General features: G+C 36.6%; 1 protein-coding gene and 1 long non-coding RNA gene across 3 annotated transcripts; one reads left to right on the top strand and one right to left on the bottom strand.

Annotated features, from left to right (window-relative positions):
- Positions 1–933: 933 nt before the first annotated feature.
- Positions 934–9,390, bottom strand: LOC126714443 (uncharacterized). 2 transcript variants are annotated; one of them, XM_050414595.1, is made up of 10 exons: positions 9,113–9,386; positions 7,307–7,401; positions 7,099–7,196; positions 6,956–7,005; positions 6,550–6,645; positions 5,525–5,614; positions 4,452–4,544; positions 4,195–4,290; positions 3,773–3,838; positions 934–1,694 (listed from the first exon to the last, which is right to left on the bottom strand). In XM_050414595.1, the coding sequence occupies exons 1-10, from the start codon at positions 9,341–9,343 to the stop codon at positions 1,566–1,568; spliced, it is 1,044 nt and encodes a 347-aa protein (XP_050270552.1). In that variant the 5' UTR covers positions 9,344–9,386; the 3' UTR covers positions 934–1,565. The 2 variants fall into 2 exon arrangements, with proteins under 2 accessions (XP_050270552.1, XP_050270553.1); XM_050414596.1 differs by lacking the exon at positions 934–1,694 and adding an exon at positions 1,701–2,819 and having other exon boundaries at positions 9,113–9,390.
- A 327-nt stretch (positions 9,391–9,717) lies between these two features.
- Positions 9,718–12,495, top strand: LOC126714441 (uncharacterized). Its single transcript, XR_007651605.1, has 4 exons — positions 9,718–9,902; positions 10,120–10,217; positions 10,333–10,394; positions 12,222–12,495. It is a non-coding gene; the product is annotated as an uncharacterized LOC126714441 (long non-coding RNA).
- The last annotated feature ends 12,871 nt before the right edge of the window (positions 12,496–25,366 follow it).

Here is a 25,366-nt window from a genome sequence, read left to right as displayed (position 1 = left end):
TATGGCGTCTTATGACTAACTTAGTCGCATAATTATTTTCTATATTTTTTATTGTGTGCGTTAATTTTTGTTTCAATGGTTAATGGTTGCTAAAGCAACAAAACTTGAGTAAGCGGGTTATATTCCAAATCAGTTTTTTTTTTTATATATAAATTTTTAGAAAAATTATATAACCACATAAATTATCAAGGTTTTTGTGTACGGTGACATTGCCTAGAAGAACCTAAATTTCAATCTTTCCTCTCAACTTATTGTGAGCAAAAAAAAGGGTAAAAACCATATGACTTCCTCTTTTATATTAATAATTAGTGCGCTTCCTACAAAAAAATTGGTACTTGGAACTAGAAATGAATGCATTTACCTCCTGACATTTTCAAAAGAGCCGTCTAGGGTTCTAATCTCTCCTCCCCCATTGTATCTATCAATTCAAAAATAAAATAACCTATTAAGATTGAAAATGAGTTTTGAATTTTATTTGTTCATTTTTCTTGAAATTACTGAGTTATTTTCCCAATCTATATAGAATCTGTGAAACGATCCTAAGTGTTCCTGCTCACCTACCAAAGCTGTTTGTGACATTTGTTGTTGCCCCGAAATTAGTTGATAAAAAGATACAAGCCTACGGGCCACCTTCTGTTGTATCTATGTTTCCTTATTCCATGTATCTTGTGTACTCAGGTTACATCCCAAATAATCTTGCGTATGTTGTTTTTATGCACCCTCCAGATTTTATTAAATTGACTAAATAATTAAAATTTAAAAAAAAAAAAAAAAATCTTGATAAAGAGCAATCTGGATGCCAAAGGTTTGAAATATTATGGTATATCTTAAAAGAATGAATATTAACCTTTCATTTACAGTCTCTATTATCATAAAATATATATTTAAAATTTAAACCCTATCAATAGCTAGAGTTATGATTGAAGTAAAGAGTAAAAACCAGAGATGAGGTATTTTTTCTTCTTTTTGATAAATTCGAGATGAGGTCATTGATACAATACCATACACCAGAATTTTATATGCAAAGTAAGATAAAATGGTATGCATTTTAGAAGTATAAGTTTTCAGCTAAATCTTCAATGGATAGTGTTTATTACACACACTGTTTGCAAATGTACACTGCCCAAAACAACTGAAAACGTGACTTTAAGGGTCCGTTTGGATTGAACTTATTGTTACTAAAACTGAAACTGAAAACTGAAAATTGAAAACACTGTAGCAAAATAATTTTTAAATGTGTAAATAATACCGTAGGACCCATTTTTAATATTTTTTATTACATAAACAGTGCATGCACAGTGCGTGAACAGTATATAGTGCGTGAACAGTATATACACTGTTCATAACAGTAAATGCTGTCTCCCAAAGTCAACAAATGCGAGAAAAAAAAAAAAAAAAAAAAACCGTAAAACTTTGAAAATGCAGACGCCGGATTCAGTGGAATCCAAACGGCCTCTAAGTCACAATTTCAGTTGTTTTAATGTCATGTTTTCAGTTGTTCTGGGCAGAGTGTAATATTTGCACACACTGTGTGCAACAAGTTTTTCCCATCTTCAATAGGCCTCTCAATGGCAATCCCCTTGAGAAAATTCCGCAATTAACTTCGCAACAGAGCTAGGCTTGTCAACATGAGGGAGATGACCACAATCTGGTATTAACCGCATAATTGCATCCTGAAGCTCACAGTGCAGCCTCTGCATCATATTTGCACCAGCAACTAGTAAAATGTACACATTATCCAAACTGTAATAAAGACATGTACTTAGGAATTCGTTGAGTTGCCTAAAGGAAAAAAGACCAGCGGGTTGCAAGTTGGTGTATACAGTTATTCAGTTAAGCACAAGGCAAATGGGTCCATAGAGAGGTACAATGCTAGACTAGTTGCAATGGGGTTCACACATGAATTCCATCTGTATCCTTTTCCCATTAGCAACCAATCTGATCTAGACACTGAATCAGCTGGTGGTAAAAAATGACTTCCTCTATGATGATTTAAAAAGGAGATGTACATGGATGTTCCTCCAAGTTTGACGAAACCCTCAACTCATGAAGGCATTCAGATTGAAGAAATCATATATAGTTTGAAACAATCTCCCAGAGCATGGTTTTAACGGTTTAGCCAGGCCATGTGGGGTTACAGAAACAGGCAGGCTCAAAGTGAACACACCTTGTTTATCAGGCACCCGCCTTAATATAAGGTTACTGCTCCTATAGTTTATGTTGATGATATATTTGTAAAAGGTGATGGTCCTGAGGAAGTAAGAGGCTTGAAAGGACATTTAACTAGGGAAATTGAAATAAAGGACCTGGAGATTTGAAATACTTCCCAAGTAAAGAAGTAGGAAGGTCCAGGCAAGGTATATATTCATATCCCATGGAAATATGTCCTCTGATTGAGCGGAATCATAGATTGGATGAAGATCCTGAAGGTGTAGAGGTTGATAAAGGGAGATACCAACATTTAGTTAGGAGACGGATTTATTTTTCACTCATCCAGAATTTGGTTACTCTCTCAGTGTGGTTAGCCAGGTTAATGCATGCACCTCGGAGTTTCACATATGTATTTGGTTTACTATATCCTCAGTTATTTGAAATCAGCTCCTAGTTGAGGATTACTCTTCTCTAATCATGATCACTTATCAGTAGAGTCCTATACAGATGCAAATTGGGCAGGCTCTAGTAGAGATAGACAATCCACCTCAAGATGTTGCACCTTTGTTGGAGGTAAGTTGGTCACTTGGAGAAGCAAAAAACATGCAGTTGTAGCCAAGTCCAGTGCAAAGGCTGAGTTTCGTACTATGACTCATGATATTTGCAAACTGAAATGCGTAAAGATGATGTTGAATGAGTTGGGATTTAATACACAGGAATCTATGCGATTATATATCAACAACAAAGCTACTATTAATATTGCTCACAATCCTGTACAACATGATAGTGCTAAACATGTTGAAATTGACAGGCATTTCATTAAGGGGAAGCTAGATTATGGCATGATCATACCCATTTGTGAAAACAGGAGAGCCACTAGCAGTCATATTAACTAAAGAAATCTCACATAGAGATCTTCATACCATTTTGAGAAAGTTGGGCATGGGCAAGACCTATGCCCCAGCTTGGCAGGGAGTGTTAGAATATAAAGTCCGAATCATATTCAATGTGTAATTTTCTTTCCTTTTGTCAGTAGGTGCATCTGTAATTTGCATAGTATTTAAAAATAATATAATCGGTGTTAGGGTTATTAAGAAACCTAACATGTTTTCTCCCAAAAATTTAACAATTTCCCCTTCCGAGAAGGTCAGAATAGGCTGAAAAATACCTTAAAACCCAACCCATGCACACATCTATTGCTAATAAAGGAGGAGTGATTGTTGAAGAGAAAATGAAGAAATGGGAGAGAGAGAGAGAGAGATAACAGTAAAATAGAAAAGAAATTTCTAAATTACGTCATTTTTAGGGCTTAATGGAAACCCATATAATGGAAGTGGATGCAAGGACCATGTTGAACATAGAATGGAAGTTGACCCGTGTATTTAAATAATAGCCTAGCTGAAACATGTGCTTCTTAATTGCCAAATAGAAGACAGAAATGCACTAGTAGCTTACTGATAACAATAGCAGCTGACAGATCACAGGGCATTGGTGGCCTATTGGTTTTAAAATGATAGGAAATCTTTAAGAGGCATTTCATTCCCTACATAAATTCTATTTTATGGCATAATCATTATTGAATAATGACCTCATATGTGATAAAATAAAATAAAAAACTAACCACCACTTGCTTGTAGTTGACTATATGATCGCACTCGCCGCAAATGAGAAGTGATTTCTGCTTTAACTGCAAAATAAAAATATGGACATGATAAGACAGCTGTGTAGTTTTTTTGTTCCTGCAGTCTCATCAACTTGAATCGTTTTGAAGGAAATCATCAACTTTCTATTCATGCTTTTACCAAAAATCTAGCTTTCTTTCTCTAGAATGTTTACTTTGGTTCAGAAGTAATAAAGAAAAGAAAATGCCTGTAAATTCTTAGGAACAAACATTACTAAGCAGTTCCTTTCCTGACCCTATATCTTTCCAAGTTCAACTGATAAAATTAAACAGAAATTAATGGGAGCTGTTTATTGCCTGCCAGGCCTTAAGGAATCATATGCTACTTCAGATGTGCATCTATTAAACTGGCCCAACCATACCTGTTTTATTTGGGCAATAACATTGTAGCCCCCGCTACTCATGAAGTTGATGGTTGCATCTTCCCACCAAGGAAGCAGACAGTGTAAGCGTCCCACCTAGCTTGTAATACAGGAATATCACCGCCATTTGATGGAAGATATAAAAATGAGCCAAGAGAAAATTTAATGTTACATTGATTCCCAATTCTCATTAATGTCTGACCAACAAAAGAAAAAAGGGAATCTCATCACTGCCAACTGAAAAATATAATACTTACATTGGTCCAATCTACTACTGTGGCTAACGAAATGCCATTGAAGGCCAATATATTTGCATAAAGGCGTAATGGGATGCTTTTCAACAAAGAAACCTGGCCCGTACAAATAAGAAGGTTACAGAGGGATAAGCTCTTTAATAATTTGATGATTGAATAACGGTGTTGCCATTATAAAGCTATATAATATTCTGTAATGATGTGCTCAGTGTTCACAATAAATCAAGAAAACTGGTATGTTTATGGTATCATCAAACTAAAAAATAATGAGAATGAAACAGAACACAAGCAATTGAATGGTTAATATGAAATCTAATAATTGTAGCTACGTATCTTCTTTTGAACATGGTTTGTGTTTTCTTTTTACTAAAATCATTCTTCTTTTGTGTTACGTTCTTCTTTTGTGTTACGTTACCAATCAAAAAATAAAATCATTCTTCTTTTGTGATTTTTGTTTATGCAACTCCATCTACATGTTTACAATACTTGCAAGCTCCAAATACATTTTTTTCTTAGGCAGTTCAGTTTGACTACATTGGAGACAAAACCATATATCAGAAAATTGCGTATAAATGCTTTCACATTTCAAGAGTGGTATGCAACCCTCTTACGGGAGAGAGAACAAACTTTCAAGTTGTCTTCCACATGTTTCATTTAAGAACACCACTCAGAAAAATAAATCAAGCACTTTACCGAGAAAAAGGGCCATTACCCTTGGTGTCAATGGAGATAGGTTCTGCAAGTCTAATAAATTCTAGTGCAGACTGTAAAATTCCTTAGTTACAAATTTCAATGGACATATCTTGAAAAAGAAAAAAAGAGAGCTTAGGGACAACTAGATGATTGGAACTATGAAGGGATAAATGGTCTCTCTTTTCTATGAAAACCATCAGATTCACTGCCTGCAAGCCATGAATTTTAATATGTATGAGCAGATAACATATCGTATGCATATAATCATCCTTGTAACTACAGAATGTGGTCTTCCAAAAATCAATCACCTTTATGAGCCAAAAAATGGAGTTCACTATGGAACACTGTCTTTTACAAAATTATTATTGGATTTGGTGACTCACCCCAGCATATGCTACTGATCTAGGTAACCTGGCTAGTGCTCCTGTGCCTTCCGCATACACACTTGCATTAATCAAAACCAGCTTTTCTACCTGTAAATTAGGGAAAGAATGTCATAACTCATATGCACAGCCATTTTTGGCAAGGAAATGTAAATATTGAATCAGACCAAAGCACAAATAGTAGCAAGAGCAAAAGCTAGAGTGTGAGAGCAGCAACTGCAAGGAAAAGAAATTCAAAACTTTAAATTGCTGCCAGATTCCATTTCAGCTAGAAATCTGTTTCTTTTGTTTATCTTATATATGTGAATATGCAAGTACATTAGTAGGTGTTCATTCAAATTAAAATTAATTACATAAAATACAATCCAACTAAAAAGAGTTAAGGTTGTCAGCATCTTACTAAATAGAGCTTGCTACTTCCCTAGTTTAGCAACTTAATAAAAAAATAAAATAGCAATGTAGCGATAGTCTGCTGACCCAAAATTTTGGTCTGTAATTTGGAAGTAAGCCATCTTTCAACTAACAACCTGCACAGCAGAGGTTGATCCAAGCTCAACCATTACACTGCCATTCCACATATTGGAGAGGAAATTTCCATCCCAAACTTTATGGACTTGATCATTGTTAATTATTGCAGAACTCAAAGGGAAAACTTTTTCAGATTTACTCAATTCAAACTAGAGCTTGTCATTCTGATTCTGACTCCTTCTGCAATGAATTTATATTTATTTTTAATTACCCATAACTTAAATTTCTCAAAGCTCCAAGGAAGTGTCTTTATTGGATAGTCTATGACAGTAGGTACCACCAAAAGATCCAAGAATGAAAACATATTAAGCCCAAAGAGATGGCACGACTCCTGCAATGAAGGTCACTAGTTTAAATCTTTCCATCCCCTTCCATTGGGGCCAAAGTCACTTGTCCCTAAAATTATTATTGAATTATATGATAAAACCTGTTTAGAGAGTTGAATGTCAAGATACAGAGAGGTCTAATAACGAGCACAGTCGGAGGGATCAACTTACAGCTTCTGGATGATTGACTGCAAAGTCAATTGCAACAGCAGCACCAAGGCTCGGTCCAACTAGTATCATTGGCCTTTTGATGTAAGAGTTCCAAAGCTAGAATTTAAAAATGGTTAAATTAATATGCTCAAGTACTGAAATGCAATTCCAAGTACCACCCATCAATGGTGAAATTTCAATTCTGATAAGAATTAGCCAATGTAACAAATCCTCATTTTCAAACCATCAGAAATAATTTTCAAGCTGAAATACAAATCAAAAGACTCAATGTCGAGAGCATACATATACAACAACATAGAGAATGCAGATAAAAAGATTTGCTACTGATGATACAGTCATACAGCAAAGCCAAGTGACAGAAACAACATTTACAAAATCCAAGAGTAAAAAATTTAAATGACAATACCTGATAGAGGTGGTGACGCTTGGATGCCACATCACATGGTGGAAGCCTTTCTAGTACAGGCAAGCATGAAAAAAGAAAGACTATTAAAGAGCATGCTATGACTTAAATCCAGAAGAAACAAGTGCAAAGGCAGGTGAATGAACCTAAATCAGAGAAGCCCCACCCAAGAACATCAATGGCCCAAGCTTCCAAACCAGCCTCCTCAAGCAAGGGGTATGTGCACCTCCATTCTAAACAAGAACTAAAACAACACAAAACAATCATTACAGCAATAATGATAATAATAAACCAGCTAGGTTCAGCAGATGATATATGTTAAAGACAAGGTGTGACTTGCATGTGATTTCAAACCTGTCAAAGCAATGGAGAAGAACCACTGGATTGGTCTCACTTTGTATAAGTGGTTTCACACAACTACTCATTATACAACTTTCAGAGAATCCAACCTGCAATTATAACAGGCATGCCACAAAAGTCTCCGAATATGAAGCAGGCCAAGAGTCTTATTAAATAAAAGTCACAAAGTAAGTAATGCCACAAAATTGGAACTTAGTGAATGAGAAACGCCATAAGTAGAGTTCCCATTGAATATCTCACTGTAATATCATTCAAAGCTTCAACTAATCAGTTGAGGGGAGAGAAGATGTCAACCATTTAAGCTACAAGGCTCTTGGCAATCTAGTCTAATGATTCTGGTTCCACATTGTATCACAAATTACTACCCATGATTGACCAATCCTGAGAATTCCACCTCTCAAAAGGGTTGAGATGAGAAGTACCACTGCTAAAAGACCATTTGCAAGGCTACACTTAGGAGCTTTAAATAGACATGAATATGGATTCCACGGCAAGAAAACGATAGGGACACAACTACTCTGAAATTTTTTTTTTTTTTTTCGAAGTTTGCCAAAATGGTAAAACAATCACAAGAAGTCACATATATTAAAACCATCGGCACTCGCGAGAAAAAAAAATGTTTCAGTTGACTAGAGACTGTAAAAATACAAGTATTCTGATGGATTGTCATGACATTCAACTTATCATCTTAGTAAAAAAAAAATTATTATGGATGCTTTAGGACAAAAACCTATCATGACATGTTAAATTAAATGAATAAATTCATCATATCTTAAAAGATTAAGTATAAATTTCTATGAGTTGGACCCCATTTAATGGCAGCTCAAGTGGACCACAAGTGAAGTGAGAGTGTTAAATTAAATCAATAAACTTACCAACTCCTAATAGCTCATCTCCTAAGAGCATTTGTATCAATGTGTATAATAGAAAGAAAAAAAAAAAGTGTCAAATTTACACATTCAACCTCCAAAATTACTCACATCAGTCAAGTGTAAATTTGCAAAGTTGTTAAAGTTGTTGGGGACCACAATTTGACTCCTTACAACCACTCTAAAAACAGGCCCATGTTGTGTGATGTTGAATGCCATAAAAGATTTGAATCTGCCTTCATCATCACCAATTGATTTTAAGGTGAAATGACACAACCCACGGTCCGACAAATGGTATTGGAGTCATGGTCATGAGTTCCAATAACAGAAGTGAGGAGTGTCATTGTAAGGGACGGATTGTTGGGAGATCAGCATTTAACTCCCTACAACCACTCCCATGGTTCGACAATAGTAATTATGTAAATATACATAATGTTATGTAGCTTTGTATTTCATTATTTTAATTTTTTTTTAATCTCATCTCTTGTATCATCAACTTCTCCTTTCTCTTTTTCTCCCTCTCTCTCACGTTATGAAGATAATAATAAACAAAAAAAGAAAAATGATTATTTAATAAAATAGTTGAATGCTCTAGTAGCTTACGCTTGGAAGAACATGTAATTTAACATGACAAAAATTGATAATCCACGCAACACCAAGAAAAACCCACTAATAACAAGATAAAAACTTGATCGCAAAACTACCATATTGGTCCTGTTAATGTAATGTAGTTTGCGTTTGGATACGCTGCTGAAAACAATTAAAAAAAAAAAAAATCATTTTTCGTCATATGCTGATTGCACTGTCATGTTTCATAAACAGTGCAAAACGCGCTGAGCTGAAAAAAAAAAAAAGCTGAAACGCAAAACGCGTAAAACGTGGACGTGAGACGAGCAAAACAAACGGACCTTGGGAAGAAAGGAATACATACTTTTACAGGGAGCCTCTCAATCCGCTGAGCCAAGGAACGAGCAAATGGGTCTTTGATTTTCTCAACCTCCTTAGGAAGAAATGGTGGAAACCCATCATCAGAACCAGCTGTGCCTGCACCAGTTTTAAAATTTCCAGCAAAAACCCTGAAACGTCCACGTTTCTTTGCTTGTGTCAGTGATGGTAGTGGTGGTGGTGGCGGCGGAGAAGATCCCAACTTGAAAGCTAACATGTTTCAGCTAGAGTGCAAAGTGTCAGTCAAAATATATAATGAGGCCGTTTGGATTCAGCGGAAACGCTGAATCCAAGCTGCGTTTTTCCTTTTTCTTTTTTTTTTCTTTTTTCTTTTTTCCTCACTTCACGTGTTTCAGGGACAATAAATACTGTAATGTACTGTAGCAGTACTGTAAAAATACTGTTTATATATTAAAAAATATTAAAAATGAGTTCCACGGTACTTTTCACACCTCTAAAAATTATTTTACTACGATATTTTTAGTTTTCAGTTTCAGTAATAATAAGCTCAATCCAAACGGACCCTAAAACGACACATCTCTACTAACTAATAACTATATAATAAAAGTGAGTTATTAACGTGTGACTTTAGCGTTTGGTTGAGGATGATAACTAAATGAAGAGAGAGAAACTGAGAGCGAAAGGAGTGAGAGTGAGAGAGAGTGTTCCAGAACCTGCTCCCTCTTTTATCCAAAAAGAAAACCTTGGAGACAGAGAGAGGAGAAATCACACAACCTGAGACCAAGCAGTGATTTTCATGGCAAAATAATACTCAGGTTGGTATTTCTTAGTCTTAGATCCACGCCTCTCCTCAAAACTTATTTTCCTTTCCCTGGGTCTGATTTTTTGGGGGCAAAATATGGGTTCTTTAATACTTTCTAGGTCAAGTATCTGTTTGGGAAAGAAAAATAAAAATTTCATGGGTTTTTTCAATTCAATTAGTAATAGAAAAATTATACCACATGTTATTACCTTTTAACTTTTGCTATTCAGCTAGCGATTATGGACTGTGGCTATGATTTGTTGAGTTTCTTTTAGTTGTGAAACTGAAGCTCTCTCTTTCCAAAGACTACCGATCACACATGCAGCAGGTAAATCTCTTTGTAACCTTTTTTTTTTTCCACTTTGATTCATTCATTCCTTCTATTTGATTGTGTTTTCTTGATAAACTTTTTTCCAATTTCCTGTTCTGTTTTTTCTTAATAGAACAACATCCTGATGAGGTCAGATTTTCAAGGTTCGAGGACATGAAAGCAAATGTCCAAAAGGTTCTTTTCCTCTCTTTCTTCTTTTGATTTTATGATGCGAGAAGATAATATTGAAGTGCATGTGATTGAGTTAGTAAATAGGACTTGGGATGGGCGAATTTTTTTGCATTCGAAGTTTCAGTTTTTTATAAGAGTGCTTATGCATATACATGTTTGTGAAAATGCCAAAAAGGGCTATTTTATATTTTTTGTTCTCTGTGCATAATTTTTCCTTTCCTTACCTTAGTTATGTAATAGGTCATGGTAATGTTTTTGATGTGTTTGGATTTGGTTAGCTTCTTGTCATGGCAATAGCTATGCTTTGCCATGCTTGCCCGAGCTTTGCATTTTGAGGATAATGTCTTAATTCTCCAAGAAAAGAAAAAAAAAAATAGAAGATAAATTGTTGATATTGGTCTATATGCATGTTTGTCATGTTTGTGAAGCTTAGGCCGTGTCATTGAGTTCATGACAGCTTGTCCACAATGTGTTGATGGGTTGTTTGTCCAACAATTCTTTAAGTACTTTAGCGTTCTTGCTTAAGCTCCCTTTGTTAGATCATGTCTTCATCCATGATGAACAACGTCTTGGCCACTAAAGGTCATAAAATTTTTGAACATATTGAATTGCCAAGTCTTATCAAAATTTTTTTTTTTTTTTTTCATAAATGATAGATACGTAAATTTTATCAATTTGAAAATAGAATTATTACACTTTAGAACACACTGCATTTACAATAAAGAACAAACTAACTCTATGCCGCTTTACCAGACTAGAAACATAATGCTTATCAAGTATCAACCAAAAGAAACTTTCAGAATTTCTATGACAAACCTGACAGAATAAAAGGGCCCAAGCATTAATAGTAAAAAAAGAAATGCAATGAAATGTAGTGGAAAAGAGCAACAAACCCTTATTTTCCTTAAGCTTGTAAGATTTCACGTGGACAGAACATCTAGAGTTGTCCATGAGCAAAATTGAGAGTTACTCATGCACAATGGTTAGAACAAGATACAACTAATTTACACTTCGGCAAATAATATAATACATTATAATACAGCTTGTAGAGTTGTCGGGCCTCCCAGTTGTTAGAAGAATCATTAGTTCAAGTTTGTTTTCTTGCTTATCTTCTAGAAAGACTTGTTATATGAATTGGCATTTGGTGGAGTGTTAAATGACAAAGGTGAGTGTTTTCTCACTATCTCATGTAATCAGTATTCAAGGTCACTACTAATACAGAATGTTCCCTTTTTATATTTTCTTTATCACCTTATTGATATTTTGATGTAACATTAAGGAAAATTCAAACCTGGTATTAGTTCTGAGAATATGGACTGCTGCGTACAATAGATACTCTAAGCCATTGGTAGACATCATAAAAGCAACCGTAGTGATTTCAAAATTTTATTCTTTGTATTTGCTAGCTTATTAAAATGTCCATGCTCATTATTCTCTAAATCTTCATGCAGGCTGCACTCCAAGTTTTGGATTCCTACTTCTTTTGCTTGATTGGATTTAATTTTATATGTTTTTTCAATTTAAGTATATCATATTTTTGCAAGTGTTATTTCAGGTTCACCATGTGATTGTGTCAGTTAATTTAGCTTAATTGTGTTATTTCAACATATCTAAACTGGGTGTTTGCTTTTTGTTTCAATTTTTATTTTTATTTAGAATTTTATTTGGTAGTCATGCTTGGAAAATTGGAATTATGATATAGGGTGTTTTATTTGTTACCTAACATTGATTTTTTTTTCTTGCTTAAAAGGGTGTTCACTAAAACTAAGTAAGCTAAAATGTCAGATGATATAGTATGAATAACAAAAATTTCATTATGGATGGATGCAGGTATTTGATGAAGAGCTTCTATTACAGCATATGACAACATTAATTGCGAAAAATTAAATATTGTTACAATGTTGTAGCAAAACTCGGTTTGTTATTGTTGAAGATGATATTTGTAACTTGTAAGCATTCTAAGAAGTTTTTATTGAATGGATATTACTTTTAACAAATATGTTCTAAAAGACTATCTTAGTATAATAGATATTCATGTTTGAATATTTAATCTAAATTTGTGTAATTAAAATTCTTATATGAATGAGATAAGCATTATATGACATACATTTTTTTCTTACATAGTTTCATATTTATTTAAATAAAAACTCTATATTGATTTTCTTACTCAAGTCAAGGGGCACGGCAGTACCTGCCTTGCACGTGCCACCTAACCTAGTGTTTTGAAAAACACACAAGATTCGTGCATGCGCCGTTGGTGCAATTGATTGAAAGTTGAAAAACTTACTATTCATTTCAACCTTCTGATCAAATATTTTAACTTTTAACCTTTTTTTTTTTTTTTTATAGGGTTTTTACTTTCACAACTTCCTTTTTTTTTTTCTTTTTTTTTTTCTTTCACAATTGCGGGTGCATGGTCCCTCGTCGTTAATTCCTTTTCACTTGATTTGGACTGATCTGAAAAGAGGCAAGTACGGTAGTGCAGATTGCCAGTAGGACAATCGTTTGAATATGATATTTGATACACGGCTATGTAAGTTTCTTTAAGAGCATTTTCAAGAGTTTCTGTTTCCGGGTATATTAGCTAAAATATGGAGAATTTGTGTAGTGTTTATGCTCCAACAGTATAGCTATATTCGGAAAAAAAATTTTGCTAATGAACAATAGCTCATCAGATCTGATGAGCTACTGTATATTAGCAATTGAATTTCTTGCATTAAAATATTATACCAACTCCTTATTTTATCAATTCTCTCTCTCATCCGAATTTCTTTTTTTTCTCTCATTCTCTCCGTTGCTTCCTTTTTCTTTTTCTTTTTTCCCCTCTCATTCTCTCCGTTCCCGTTGCTTTTTTTTTTTCTCATAAGCCAAATGAAATCAGAAAAAATAAAAGAAAAAAGAGAAAAGAGAGAGACACGTTCATGAGCAAAAGAACTAATCCAAACACAAACTACAAAACAAAATCCAATTCTTAAAATAAATTTGAATCAGAACAAGCAAGTATGAAAAAAAAAAAAAAAAAACCAAGCCGATCTGACCCAGCCTGGCGGTGGAGATGCTGGAGCGGCGGTGGAGATGCATGCGGTGGAGGCCAAGCCGATCTCTCCCAGTCTTTCTCCTCTAGCTTTGTCTCTGTCTCTGTCTCTGTCTTTTCTCCGATAAGAAGAACAATTTTTTTTTTTTTTTTTTTTAAGAACAGAGGAGCAAATGAGATGTTGCTGGAAGGTTTTGGAGGAGAAAAGGAGAAAAAGAATTAAAAGAAGGGGGATAGAGGACACGTGTGTGAAGGAGAATGAAATGAAAGAATAAAAAATAAAAAATCCTAATTAAGAAATTTTACCACAATATTTTCACAATAAATTTTAAGTAACAAATTGTTATTAGTTAATATTAGTGAAAAAAAAAAAAAAAAAAAAAAAAAAAAAAAAAAAAGATAATTTCAGTTGTGAGTTCAAATTAGAATTAGTAACAACTTTTCACATAAATTTTGTTGTGAAAGTATTGCAAAAAATATTGTAAATATAACACTTTTCATTAAAAAATATAATTGTTGGGAATAAATATAGGAAAAATATATGATGATAGAGAATGAATAAAGAATTAATGAATAAATAATATTTAAATGAGATAGAGAATGGGATAGAAAATCTGTTGACAGTGTATTTGAAAAAGTAGGTATGTAAAAGCTAAATGTCACTGTTCATACTCCAAACAGTACAAAAATTTGCTGAAGCTGTTGGAGATGCTCTAAGATGTTCTCTTCTCTTTTCTTTTTATGTGTATTAAAAATATTTATTATTTTTCAAAAAAAAACAGTTGGTTAATCTCACATTGAAAAATGAGTATGAGTTGAAAAAACAGTGGGTTAATCTCACCATCTGTACTGTTTATCTAAAAGTTAGACTATTTTGGATATACACTACTGTAAGTTTCTTTAAGACCTTCTCTCCTCTCTCCTCTTTTCGTGTATGTTAAAAATATTTAGTATTCTCAAAAGAAAAAACAGTGGGTTAATCCCACATTGGAACTTTAAGACCTCCTTTCCTCTTCCTGTATGTGTGTTGTTAAAAATACTTATTATTCTAAAAAAAAAAAAGTGGAAATGAAAATTAAAGTCAAAATAATCCATAAATTTTTTATTTTTCTCTTATTAAATGAATTTTAGAGTTATTTCTTATGAATTCAGAAGAACCCCTTATACATTTAAGGGTTTAGATTTAACTAAAAGAATGTCTAAACTTTTCATTCTGCCTCTGTTGGTATTAGGTTAAGGATACAAGCGAAAAGGTTAGAGGATGACTTCCGAATTGCATAAGATTCACAACATTCCCATCAATCTTGGTTTGAATATCGATCAAAATTGTATTAACAATTCGAATCACTTTCATATTTCATCTCATAATGAATAAGCTCATGGATCACATGTTGGTAAAGCACATTTCATCTCATAATATTCATAAAGATTATAGATTTAATGAGAGAATTACAAATTTTAATGGTTGTTTTTTCTTAGGGTAGATTTTCTTGATGGATTACTTGATTTAGATGACTTCTTTGAACATATTGATAATTTTTTGAAAGACATATTAATATCATTGTGCTTGCTTCTCAAATTGTTTTAGATTTGTGGGAACAAATATAATTTTTTTTAAATATATAAAATCCCCTTGTGATTTTCCAATAAAGCATAGAACATTATTAAGGTTTTGAGTGTAACAATTACCCTCCTAAAGTCCTACGGCACTGTTCTTCATTTAAACCGTTAATTTTATACTACTTAACCCTTTGGGACGTTTTAAGTATAACACTTACTATTTAATACAAAAACATCCTTTGTAGTATGTGAAAATAATATATATTGTACAATGTACATGAGTCATTACATGAGAAATTTACTATTTGTTTTGTAAATATTTAAGAGGAATGCAAATTGCAATGTCCATAATATTCTCACAACACTTTTATAACAAATATTAAGTGGTAGATTATTATTTGTTGTTACGAGTGTGTTAAAAAGGTGGGGTATTTAAGTATATCTCTTTGAGGTCAATTTTATAATTAATATTATTAAGGGAGTCTTTAAAAAATTAAGTTGAAACTCAAGCTATATATAAGCTAATTAAGCCAGCCTATAACTATAATTTTTTTTTAAGGAAGACTTCTCGGTATATCCAAGTAGAGAAAAACTAACAACACAACTGAAGTAAGAGCCTAAAAAATCTCATCCTTCATTGAATCTATAAGTTTTATAAAAAATTAAAAGAAAATTTTATAATGGTATTTTAGCCAGTAGTGAGACTATCTAAATATCTTATAAGTTTTATGATGTAAACTAAAGAGCCTCAGGAGGGGTGGCCTAGCGGTAAGGATCTTGCGCGCATGTGCAATGATACCTCATTCAAACCCTGGCAAGTATGGGGGATAAGAGGTGGGAGCACTCATCCGTTGTGCCTTATTGCTAGCTCTATTGAGGTGTTAGAATGAGGTCTGTGACACCTCAGTCATAGTAGCTATAACTCAATCCAACATTTCCTAGCGAATGGTACCTCTATGATCACGCCTAAGGGGTGAGTCACACATGATCGTCTCCACCCTTTTTTTTTCTCTAATAAAAAAAAAAAAAAACAGTAGTAGTAAACTAAAGAAAAGTTTAGGCTTAAATATATGGAATTGGTGTTGAATCTTCAGTCTCCTCCGTGACAGGCTGATAGCGTTTAATTGTTATAGAAACTACCGATTTCTTTGTGCAAGATTCTTTTAGGCACAGACTCACAGGTTTTTCTTCCAAGTAACAGTGCAATTATTGTTGGACTTGGGTGACTACGGTGCGCTAATTGTTAGACTTGGGTGACTGATTTAGTAGTCTACCAATATAGACTCTAAGGCGACGGTGAAGAGGCCATCAAAAGTCTAAGGCTATAAGCCTATAAGAGACAAAAAGGGACTATGGTTCAATTTACAGCTATGGGTCTTGGCTTTGACTTTTCTTCTATAAGGCTTTAATCTAAGAATAGTGGTGGCAGAAAAATAAAGAAAATGCATTTATGAATATATGAGTTTTGGGTTTTGAGATGGCAGTGAAAAAAATAAAAAAATAAAAGTTACAGATTATTCAGAATGCTTCTCTTCTGGCCGGTAATATCACAAGTTTTTCTTGAATTATTTGATTATTAAGTAAATAATATCTGTAAAATTGTTTTAAATGATAACTAAGGATTTTAAAGAAAGTGTTAGGGGGAAGTTTCTTTTAGTATAGCTTTTGAAGGTAAATAACATTATCCTAATTGGTTTATTTTGCTTATACTACTGAATTTTAACTACTGAAAATTGTTTATAATTGTTACAATTTTATTTAATTGTTTTATCTATATTGATTTAAAGTAAAGAATAAAGAATTATCATAAATATGTTGATAAATGAATATATGATCTTATATATGTATTTGAATGAGATATATTTTTGTTTGAACTATGATTTGATATATATGATTTTAGACAGTCTGACTATATTTTGACTTTGATACTCAGTCAATGGGAGTTATTCATTGGTATCAAAACTAGTTCTATCTGGGGCATCGTAAGCCTATCGTGTTTCTAGACCTAGCTAGTGGAGGATATACATTAACACGAAACTAGTTTCACTCTGAATCTAATGCCCAGTCACGAGAATATACTAAGACCATAGTCGTAAAAGATTATTAAGAAAATGATTCATGTTTGAGTATTTGAACTATTTGAGTCCTTGAAACAGCTTATGTGTTTTTGAAACCTATTGTAAATTATAACTTTTGATATATGGAAAATTGATTATTTTCTAATTCATTTATGATATAATTGTAAGACTAAAATATTCAATCTATATACAACTTATTATTTTATAGATCTATTTGCTTGATAGAACTTATTAGGACATGAGTTACTTATTGAGTTGTTAACTCACCCCCCTTCCCCCTCCAGTTTCAGATTGTGAAGAATAGCAAGTGTAAGAACTCAATTTGTAACGACCCCAATTGGTTTATTGGGTTCGAACGTTTAAGGCCCAAATAATAAAATTTGTAGAGCGTGGGCTGAAAGGTTAGGCCTTGGTCACCGGACAGTGGTTAGTCATGGTGCTCATAGTGGACGCTCAGAGGTGAACCAAGTTTGCCCATGGACCTTGTCCATTGAGCTTAATGTTCTTGTTATTCCTTTCACTTTTTGGGTACCATTCCTTCGGCCCCCTCCTTTTGGCGCATGAATCCTTACATTATATAGCCATTCTCAGTTGATCCTGACCTTCCATCTGTCGATCAGGCAGATAACTACTCTAGTGCCTGTCTCATCAGCCGCCTCCTCCCACTTTCTGTTAGTTGTAATAACCGAAACCACACTATTCAGGGGTCTTTTCCCATCAATGTGGTTAGGACGTTTGTTGGCGCATTTAATGCGGAGGTGACGTCTTTTCCTTGAACCACTCCCACACTGTACCCCCATGCGAATCCCATTCTACTCGCCTTTCTTTCTGGGAGCGCTTTGGAGGCTGCCTTTGATGACGTGTCGTTCTTCCCTTTTAGGCCTTGGGGTGCCGAGGACAGGGTCATCCTCGGCTGCATCTCTAGGCTATTTGGTCTTTCAATACTTGTCCTCGGCAACTACTCTCCTCGGCGTGGGCCTTGGGCCCTAATGGAGAGTGGGCTGGGACCACAAATTCTCTGACCCCACAATAGCCCCTCAAAATCCTGCTGTCCGGATCCTCAGACGGAGAGGAGGGTTTTGATGACATCAAGCCTCTATCAAAGCTTGTCAATCCTTGTCATCTATCAGTTCTGGAGACTCTTCGTCTGCCCGAGACACGTTCTTCGAGCCTTGGAAGGTGAAACGTGTATTCATTAAATGCGGGCGGCTCTGTGCTTCCCACATTCAACGGTGCGATGGTGATCTAACGGTGGAGATTTCCTTACCTATATGGGCGGGAAAATTCATGCAATTACTTTCGATGGGAGGTATAAATAATTTTTGAAACTGATTTGTCTCTTCACTTTTGCACTTAAGAGTTATAGCGCACATATCCTGGGTTCAGTCAAACTTTCATCCAAATTCAAGTCTACCTCCAGCACAAAAATCCTGTCCGAGGAACCTTTCCTCTTTTCTGCAATTTCTTTGCCTTCACTAACTCGTGCTTTTTCTTTTCTGGGTTTATTTTTCTCTTGTTCCTCTCCTTCTCCCGTCACCCCCTAAGTCTGTTTAGTAGTTCTTAGAAATGGTTAAATTGAAAAAGTTGGTTGAAACCGAAGAGGCGATGGAAAAGTTTATCGCAGACTATAGGATTCCCCACAACGTAAGTTTGAGGCACTACAAGGAGGGGGAGTAGCATCTTAAGAGAAGGACAGGCGAGGTGGTAATTCCCCTTCTCGCCTTCGTGGAGGGGGGTATGAGAATCCCCATGGGGCCGGTAATGAGGAGTTACCTTAAACATTTCCGATTAGCTCCCACCCAGTGCGCTGCCAATATGTTTAGAATTCTGGGTTGTGTGGATGCCTTAAACGAAAAAATGGGGCTAAGACTAACCCATCATGACATAAATTGGTGCTACAATCTCCAAAATTTGAGGGGAAAATCCTACTACATAAAGACGAGAGACGATAGGGTTCGGCTAATCCAGTGCCTCCCTGAGTCCAATAAAGGGTTGAACAAGGATTATCTTATTGTATCTGGGGAATGGCACGATGACCTTCCTTGCCCAATGGTGGAGGGAGAACCAGGTGGGGTGTAGAGAGTAGGAGGGTGTCAATCCTTTGTGCCATCTTAATTTAGTGTGGTTCGGTTACTAACCATGTACATGCCTTTCTTTGCAGATCCACACGCCTTTCACCGACACTTTCATCTGGTCAACCGGGTGGATTTGGAGACTGTTCTTCAAGCGGCGGTTTTTGTAAATGATGAGGATGGTCAAGTTAGAGCCGCTCACAAAATCTTAGGGTATGATCCCATCCAAAAGTCATTTGCCGACCTAAAGCACGTGATTAGCGCTAACAATCCTCGGCTTCCGAAAATCACCGTAGTTGAGCACGGGTTCTTGATCTCTGAAGGATCTCCTGTCCCGGAGGGCATCCCATTGGCCGGCTCTTCCCCGCCTCACCAGGCAGCGGAGGACGAACGTGATTTGGGTCTGTCCGAGGAGGGATTTGGGGCATTTGACCAAGCTAACCCATTCGAGGATCCTTCTGGTGATCTGGATAACCCTTACTTGTCCGAAGCGGAGCTGTTGTCAGCGGGAACATCCTTTCGAGCCGAGATGGGTCTTAAGAGAAAGCCCCCGACCAATTTATTCGACCTCATTGAGGGTCAGCCGAGGAAGGGTGCACAGGGAAAGCCGCAATCCAGTGTTCCAACTCCCCCACCCCAGCCCCAGCCCCAGCCTGACCAGACTAGGTCTTCCTCTTCCAAGTCGCAGCCACAATCTCCCCGCCAGAAACTTCCTGCTCCTCCTCAATCAGCTCTGCCTCCTCAGCCTGAGCCCATTGACCCAAAGAGAAAGAGGAGTCCCAAGGGTAAGGAACCAATGGATGGGGGGAAATCCCAATCCTCTCAGGAAGGGGACGAAGCCCCGCGAGCTCGAAAGCAGTTAAAGATCGGGCATCAAGGACAGGGGAAAGGGATCGATGCCCAATCCGCGCCGAGTGCTTGGCTTCCCGCCCCAATGCTCCACGGGGAGCCATTGTTGGAAGACGCATCCATGAGGAACCTTAGAGACGGCGAAGGTGGTTATGTGGCCGACGCGCTAGAGAGGGCCCTGTTGCTTCCCACTGATATGGGAGAGTTGAAGAATATGAGGATGCAGGAGGTTGCCCTCAACGTGAAGAGGTACCTGGGTATGGTAAGGCTCCTAAAACCTGTAACTCCGTCGATTCTTGCTCCTAGACTCTCGGTCATAACATGTTTGTTTTAATTGACAGGTTACCTATAGGATGGAGGAAGAAGTTAAGGAGCAGAGTAAGACCGTAGAGTTTGAGCGTAATAAACGCATAGATGCTGCGCGAACCCTCAAAAATTTCGAGCTCGACCTCGTGAAGGCCAGGGAGGACTTAAAGGAGGCAACCAGAGCCAAGGATAGTGCTGAGGCAGGCTTGACTGGTGCCCAAAAACAGGCCGAGGAACAGACGAGGCGCCTACTTGCTGCCGAGGAGCAATTGGAGATTGCCAAGAAGCAGATTAGTGAATTATAGAAGAAACTAATCGAAGCTGACAATGCTAAGGGCGTGGCAGAATTTGCCAGGGATGAAGTTGTGAGGGCCAAGACGGAGGTTGAGTTTGCCAGGACTAAGGCCGAAACTGCTAAGGACAAGGCCGAGGAGGAGGGCTACGAGGCGGGGGTGGCTGAAACCCAAGCCCTCCTTAAAACTCAAATCCCTAGAGTATGCAGGCTATACTGCTCCCAGGTTTGGGACGAGGCCCTCAAACGAGCTGGGGTGGAGGCTTCGTCCGACTTGTGGAAGGCAGAAAACGTATTTTATCCTCCAGCCATCCGTGAGACCGTTCTGCCAATTCCGAGGCTATGAGCATTCCACAGGAGGCTGAGGCTGCTTAGTCAGAAGTTGCTCAACACATTGTCGTTCCTGGCAAGTTGACCCAGGAAGGAGGGCCTTACGAGGCGACAGAAGCATCTGGAGATCTGAATCCTGAGATGCCTCAGGAGGCTGCTAAGTCTACAGTCATCGCTCAGATCTCTGGTGGCGAGGAGCCGGCCATCTTTGTTCAGCTCCTTCAGTCCATTCCCCTTGCTGATGTCCCCAAGGGCACCGAGACTGATCCTGCTCAGCCTTCTCAAGAAGGAGATGTCTCCCAGGGCCCCGAGGCTAATCCTGCTCGGCCTTCCTAGGGTATGGCCAAAACGAAATTGAAGAAGTAGAAGCTCTGGCCAACTTTTGCATTTGTTTCTAGTTTAACTGTTAATTAGTTTCCCTTTTGTTTTGAGAACTTTAGAGTCTGCTTGTAATTAAACTCTTTGACCACACGTATGAAATTCTTTTCTTCCTTTTTCCTTTAAATTACATGTTCGTTATCCTTGCCGATATTTACTATTGTTGCGAATCTCATGGTTTTTGAACTAGTTATCTTAACATGTATGAATAATTATGCATATGATATACTTGGGATCATATCCCAGAGTTCTAACTTATCCACGCCCATAGGGCGTTGAATTTGTATCTAAACATACTTCTAAGGGACTAAAGGCATCATCCGAGGTGCCATGCGTGTTGTTGGGCCATGTCTGGTACTTAGATTTTCTTAGAGTATCTAATTTCCCCATAGGTTTGAGTCCGAGGGCCATGCAATACCTTAGTTCTGTCCAAAACTTATAGTTTTTCTTTAAAGTAGTTGGTTTCCCCATAGGTTTGAGTTCGAGGACCATGCAATACCTTGGTTCTGTCCAAAACTTATAGTTCTTCTTTAAAGTAGTTGGTTTCCCCATAGGTTTGAGTCCGAGGACCATGTAATACCTTGGTTCTATCAAAAACTTAGATTTTCTTTAAGTAGTTGGTTTCCCCATAGGTTTGAGTCCGAGGACCATGTAATACCTTGGTTCTGTCCAAAACTTAGATTCTCTTTAAGTAGTTGGTTTCCCCATAGGTTTGAGTCTGAGGACCATGCAATACCTTGATTCTGTCTATAATTTAGATTTTCTTTAAGTAGTTGGTTTCCCCATAGGTTTAAGTCCGAGGACCATGCAATACCTTGATTCTGTCCAAAACTTAGATTTTCTTTAAAGTTTCAAGGACTAGCCCCTCGGCCAAGATGTGGGGCGTTGACTTGATGTTGGAAGCCCCTAGAACTGCCCGTGCCACTGGTGCTTCGGAGCGTAGCCTTTAGTGGAACTTTATATTAGGGCAATAATAGCGTGCTGCTAGAAATGACGGAGGGGCTTTCTCAATCCCTTGTTTGACAGGAGCTCGATCCTACCGCCACCTATGCCAACGCACAAGCCTTTCCCACAGACGGCGCCAATTATAAGGACTCAATTTGTAACGACCCCAATTGGTTTATTGAGTTCGAACGTTTAAGGCCCAAACAATAAAATTTGTAGAGCGTGGGCTGAAAGGCCAGGCCTTGGTCACCGGACAGTGGTTAGTCATGGTGCTCATAGTGGACGCTCAGAGGTGAACCAAGTTTGCCCATGGACCTTGTCCATTGAGCTTAATATTCTTGTTATTCCTTTCACTTTTTGGGTACCATTCCTTCGGCCCCCTCCTTTTGGCGCATGAATCCTTATATTATATAGCCCTTCTCAGTTGATCCTGACCTTCCATTTCTCGATCAAGCAGATAACTACTCGAGTGCCTGTCCCATCAGCCACCTCCCCCCACTTTCTGTTAGTTGCAATAACCGAAGCCACATTATTCAGGGGTCTTTTCCCATCAATGTGGCTAGGACGTTTGTTGGTGCATTCAATGCGGAGGTGACGTCTTTTCCTTGAACCACTCCTACATTGTACCCCCGTGCGAGTCCCATTCTACTCGCCTTTCCTTCTGGGAACGCTTTAGAAGCTGCCTTTGATGATGTGTAGTTCTTTCCTTTTAGGCCTTGGGGTGCAGAGGACAGGGTCATCCTTAGCTGCATCTCTAGGCTATTTGGTCTTTCAATACTTGTCCTCAGCAACTACTCTACTCAGCGCAGGCCTTGGGCCCTAATGGAAAGTGGGCCGGGACCACAAATTCTCTGGCCCCACAACAAATTTTTGGAGTTTTATTGTTATGTTTTGAGCAAGAAAAAAGCTTAGTGATTTTGGGATTAGATGGTCTTGTAATAGTCTTATATTTATTGGCCAATTGGCTAATGTACATGAGGTTTGGATTTTGTTCCTTTACAATTATTGGAGATCTATTCATAAAAAAATTGTTGAAGTATTTTGGATTTATTTGATATAATTTTGAGGATAAATTTTAGTTGCTAAGAAGGCCTTGCACACTTGTAGGGTGATTACTTTATAAGCGTGTGGCCGTTGTCACGTGCCTGTCTTTATAGTTGGGTATGGGGCGTGACAATTTAATTGTATCAGAGCCAAGTTATGATCTTGTAGACCCGATTTAGAATGAAATCTATGCCCTAGGCAATACAATTCTAGTTATTGTTTATGGAGGTTATTAGGCCATAGATAGTGTTCTTTTGATGATTTGATGAGAAGTGTAGATGGGGTTCCATCATATAATGATTTGTTAGGTCAAATTTGTTGGGATTTTATATTTTTGTCATTTTGGTTATGCATGCATGACTTATAAAACAAAAAGGAGGATTTTAATTGATATACTTTTATGTTCTTATACTAGTATTAAGTGGGTGTGTTTTATTCTTGAAATTTTGTATAGGATCAGATTGGTTATTCAAAGACTTCTTCTTCTTATTATTATTAAAATTAAAGAGAGAGAAATTGTTAAATTATGGTTTTCCACATAACATTTATGTTGGCTTATTCCATAACAAAAAGTGTTGTAATTTCATTCATTTATTTCCTTGTATTTTGTGGGATTTAATTATAATGGGTTTAGTGCTAAATTGGTGAAGATTGCTCAAGACAGTTTATCTCACGACTGGCTCGCGACTGCAGCATATGCGAAAGGCCATTTAAGGAGCACATGAAGAAGTTCAATAGTCAGTGTGTTTCGTGAGTCACTCGTGACTTGGCCAACCCACGAGATGACCTGCGAGATACATTGATCAGCTGGATTTTAATTGTGACCTTTCCTCTTCTTTACCCTACTATATATACCCTTATTACCCACAAAATTGTAAGGAAGTTATTCAGAAAAAAATAAAAATAAAAATCCAAGAGAGGTTTCTACAATACACCCACCTTATTAGAGAGAGCTACTCATCCTCAATAGAGAAATCCTTATAGTTTCTTCTCCTTTCCCTCTCCTATTGTTATACCTTGAGAGGAGATTTATACCCAAACACAATCCATACATATTTAGAGTGTAGAGAATGTTTTGGAGCTTAGGAAGCATTGGGGATTTGCCAAAATAAGCCGATGAGGCTTGACAGATGCAATCGGGCGATATTGCGAGATCCAGAAAGCTAGTGAAGACAAGACTTTGAAAAGTCCATTAGTAGTTGGAGCTTAGAAGGCTCAAATACTTTAGGTAGATTAGGCTTGGAGGGTCTTTTTGGTATCCTTGTACTCCAAATTATTCACTAGTGGATCATTTCAACTTACAGGGTTGCGAAAAGGTTTTTCGTCGAGTTCTTCGGTTTCCTCTTCGATAACACATCGTTGTGTTATCTTGTGTTTGCATCTCTCTTCCCTTACTTTTTAAGCTTTATATTTATTGTTGCTTGCTTATGATTATGGCTTAGAGAGTAGTTCCGGTTATTGCGTATCATTTACTTTTGTTCCACACTTAGATAAGTTAGAGTAGAAGCAATTTAGCCATAAGTTTAAAATTGGGGGTCTAAACTAGCTATAGTTTTTAACACTATTTGAGCTTTCAGAAAAGAATGAGCAAAAGAATCTTACTACTATTTTGTGATTGATCTTTTGTAAACTCATTTGATAGTTTTGACTAATATAATCAATCTTCCTAAGGTTAGTTTGGTCCAGTTTAGTCGAACCTCGTTGGCCACGAGTGGTTGAGTGAATCATTGACCATCTAACTTTAGCATGGTTCAACGAGTATTTATTGATTAACATAGTTGGTAAGTGGATTTATCTTACTCCGTTGAGCTCACGTGTGGTCTAATAAACCATTGACCATCTAATTTTAATGTATGCATCGCATTAGAAAATGTATATATGTATATGAAAAAAAATATATATGAAGAATTTTGTGAGGTGATTTATTTATTTATTTATTATTGAAAAGTTTTAACTATATTACATATTATATATATATATATATATATATATATATAAGGAACTAATTTTGATTAACATTTGAAATTCTCTTTTGCCACCTATTTGTGATGGAGAGTTGTATTTGGATCTATTCAGTTGAAATTTTG

This window comes from Quercus robur, chromosome 2 (genome assembly GCF_932294415.1).
Source record: "Quercus robur chromosome 2, dhQueRobu3.1, whole genome shotgun sequence".
NCBI classification, from domain to species: domain Eukaryota; kingdom Viridiplantae; phylum Streptophyta; class Magnoliopsida; order Fagales; family Fagaceae; genus Quercus; species Quercus robur.
The sequence above is the reverse complement of the archived record's forward strand: the minus strand, read 5'-3'. Positions and strand labels throughout refer to the sequence as shown.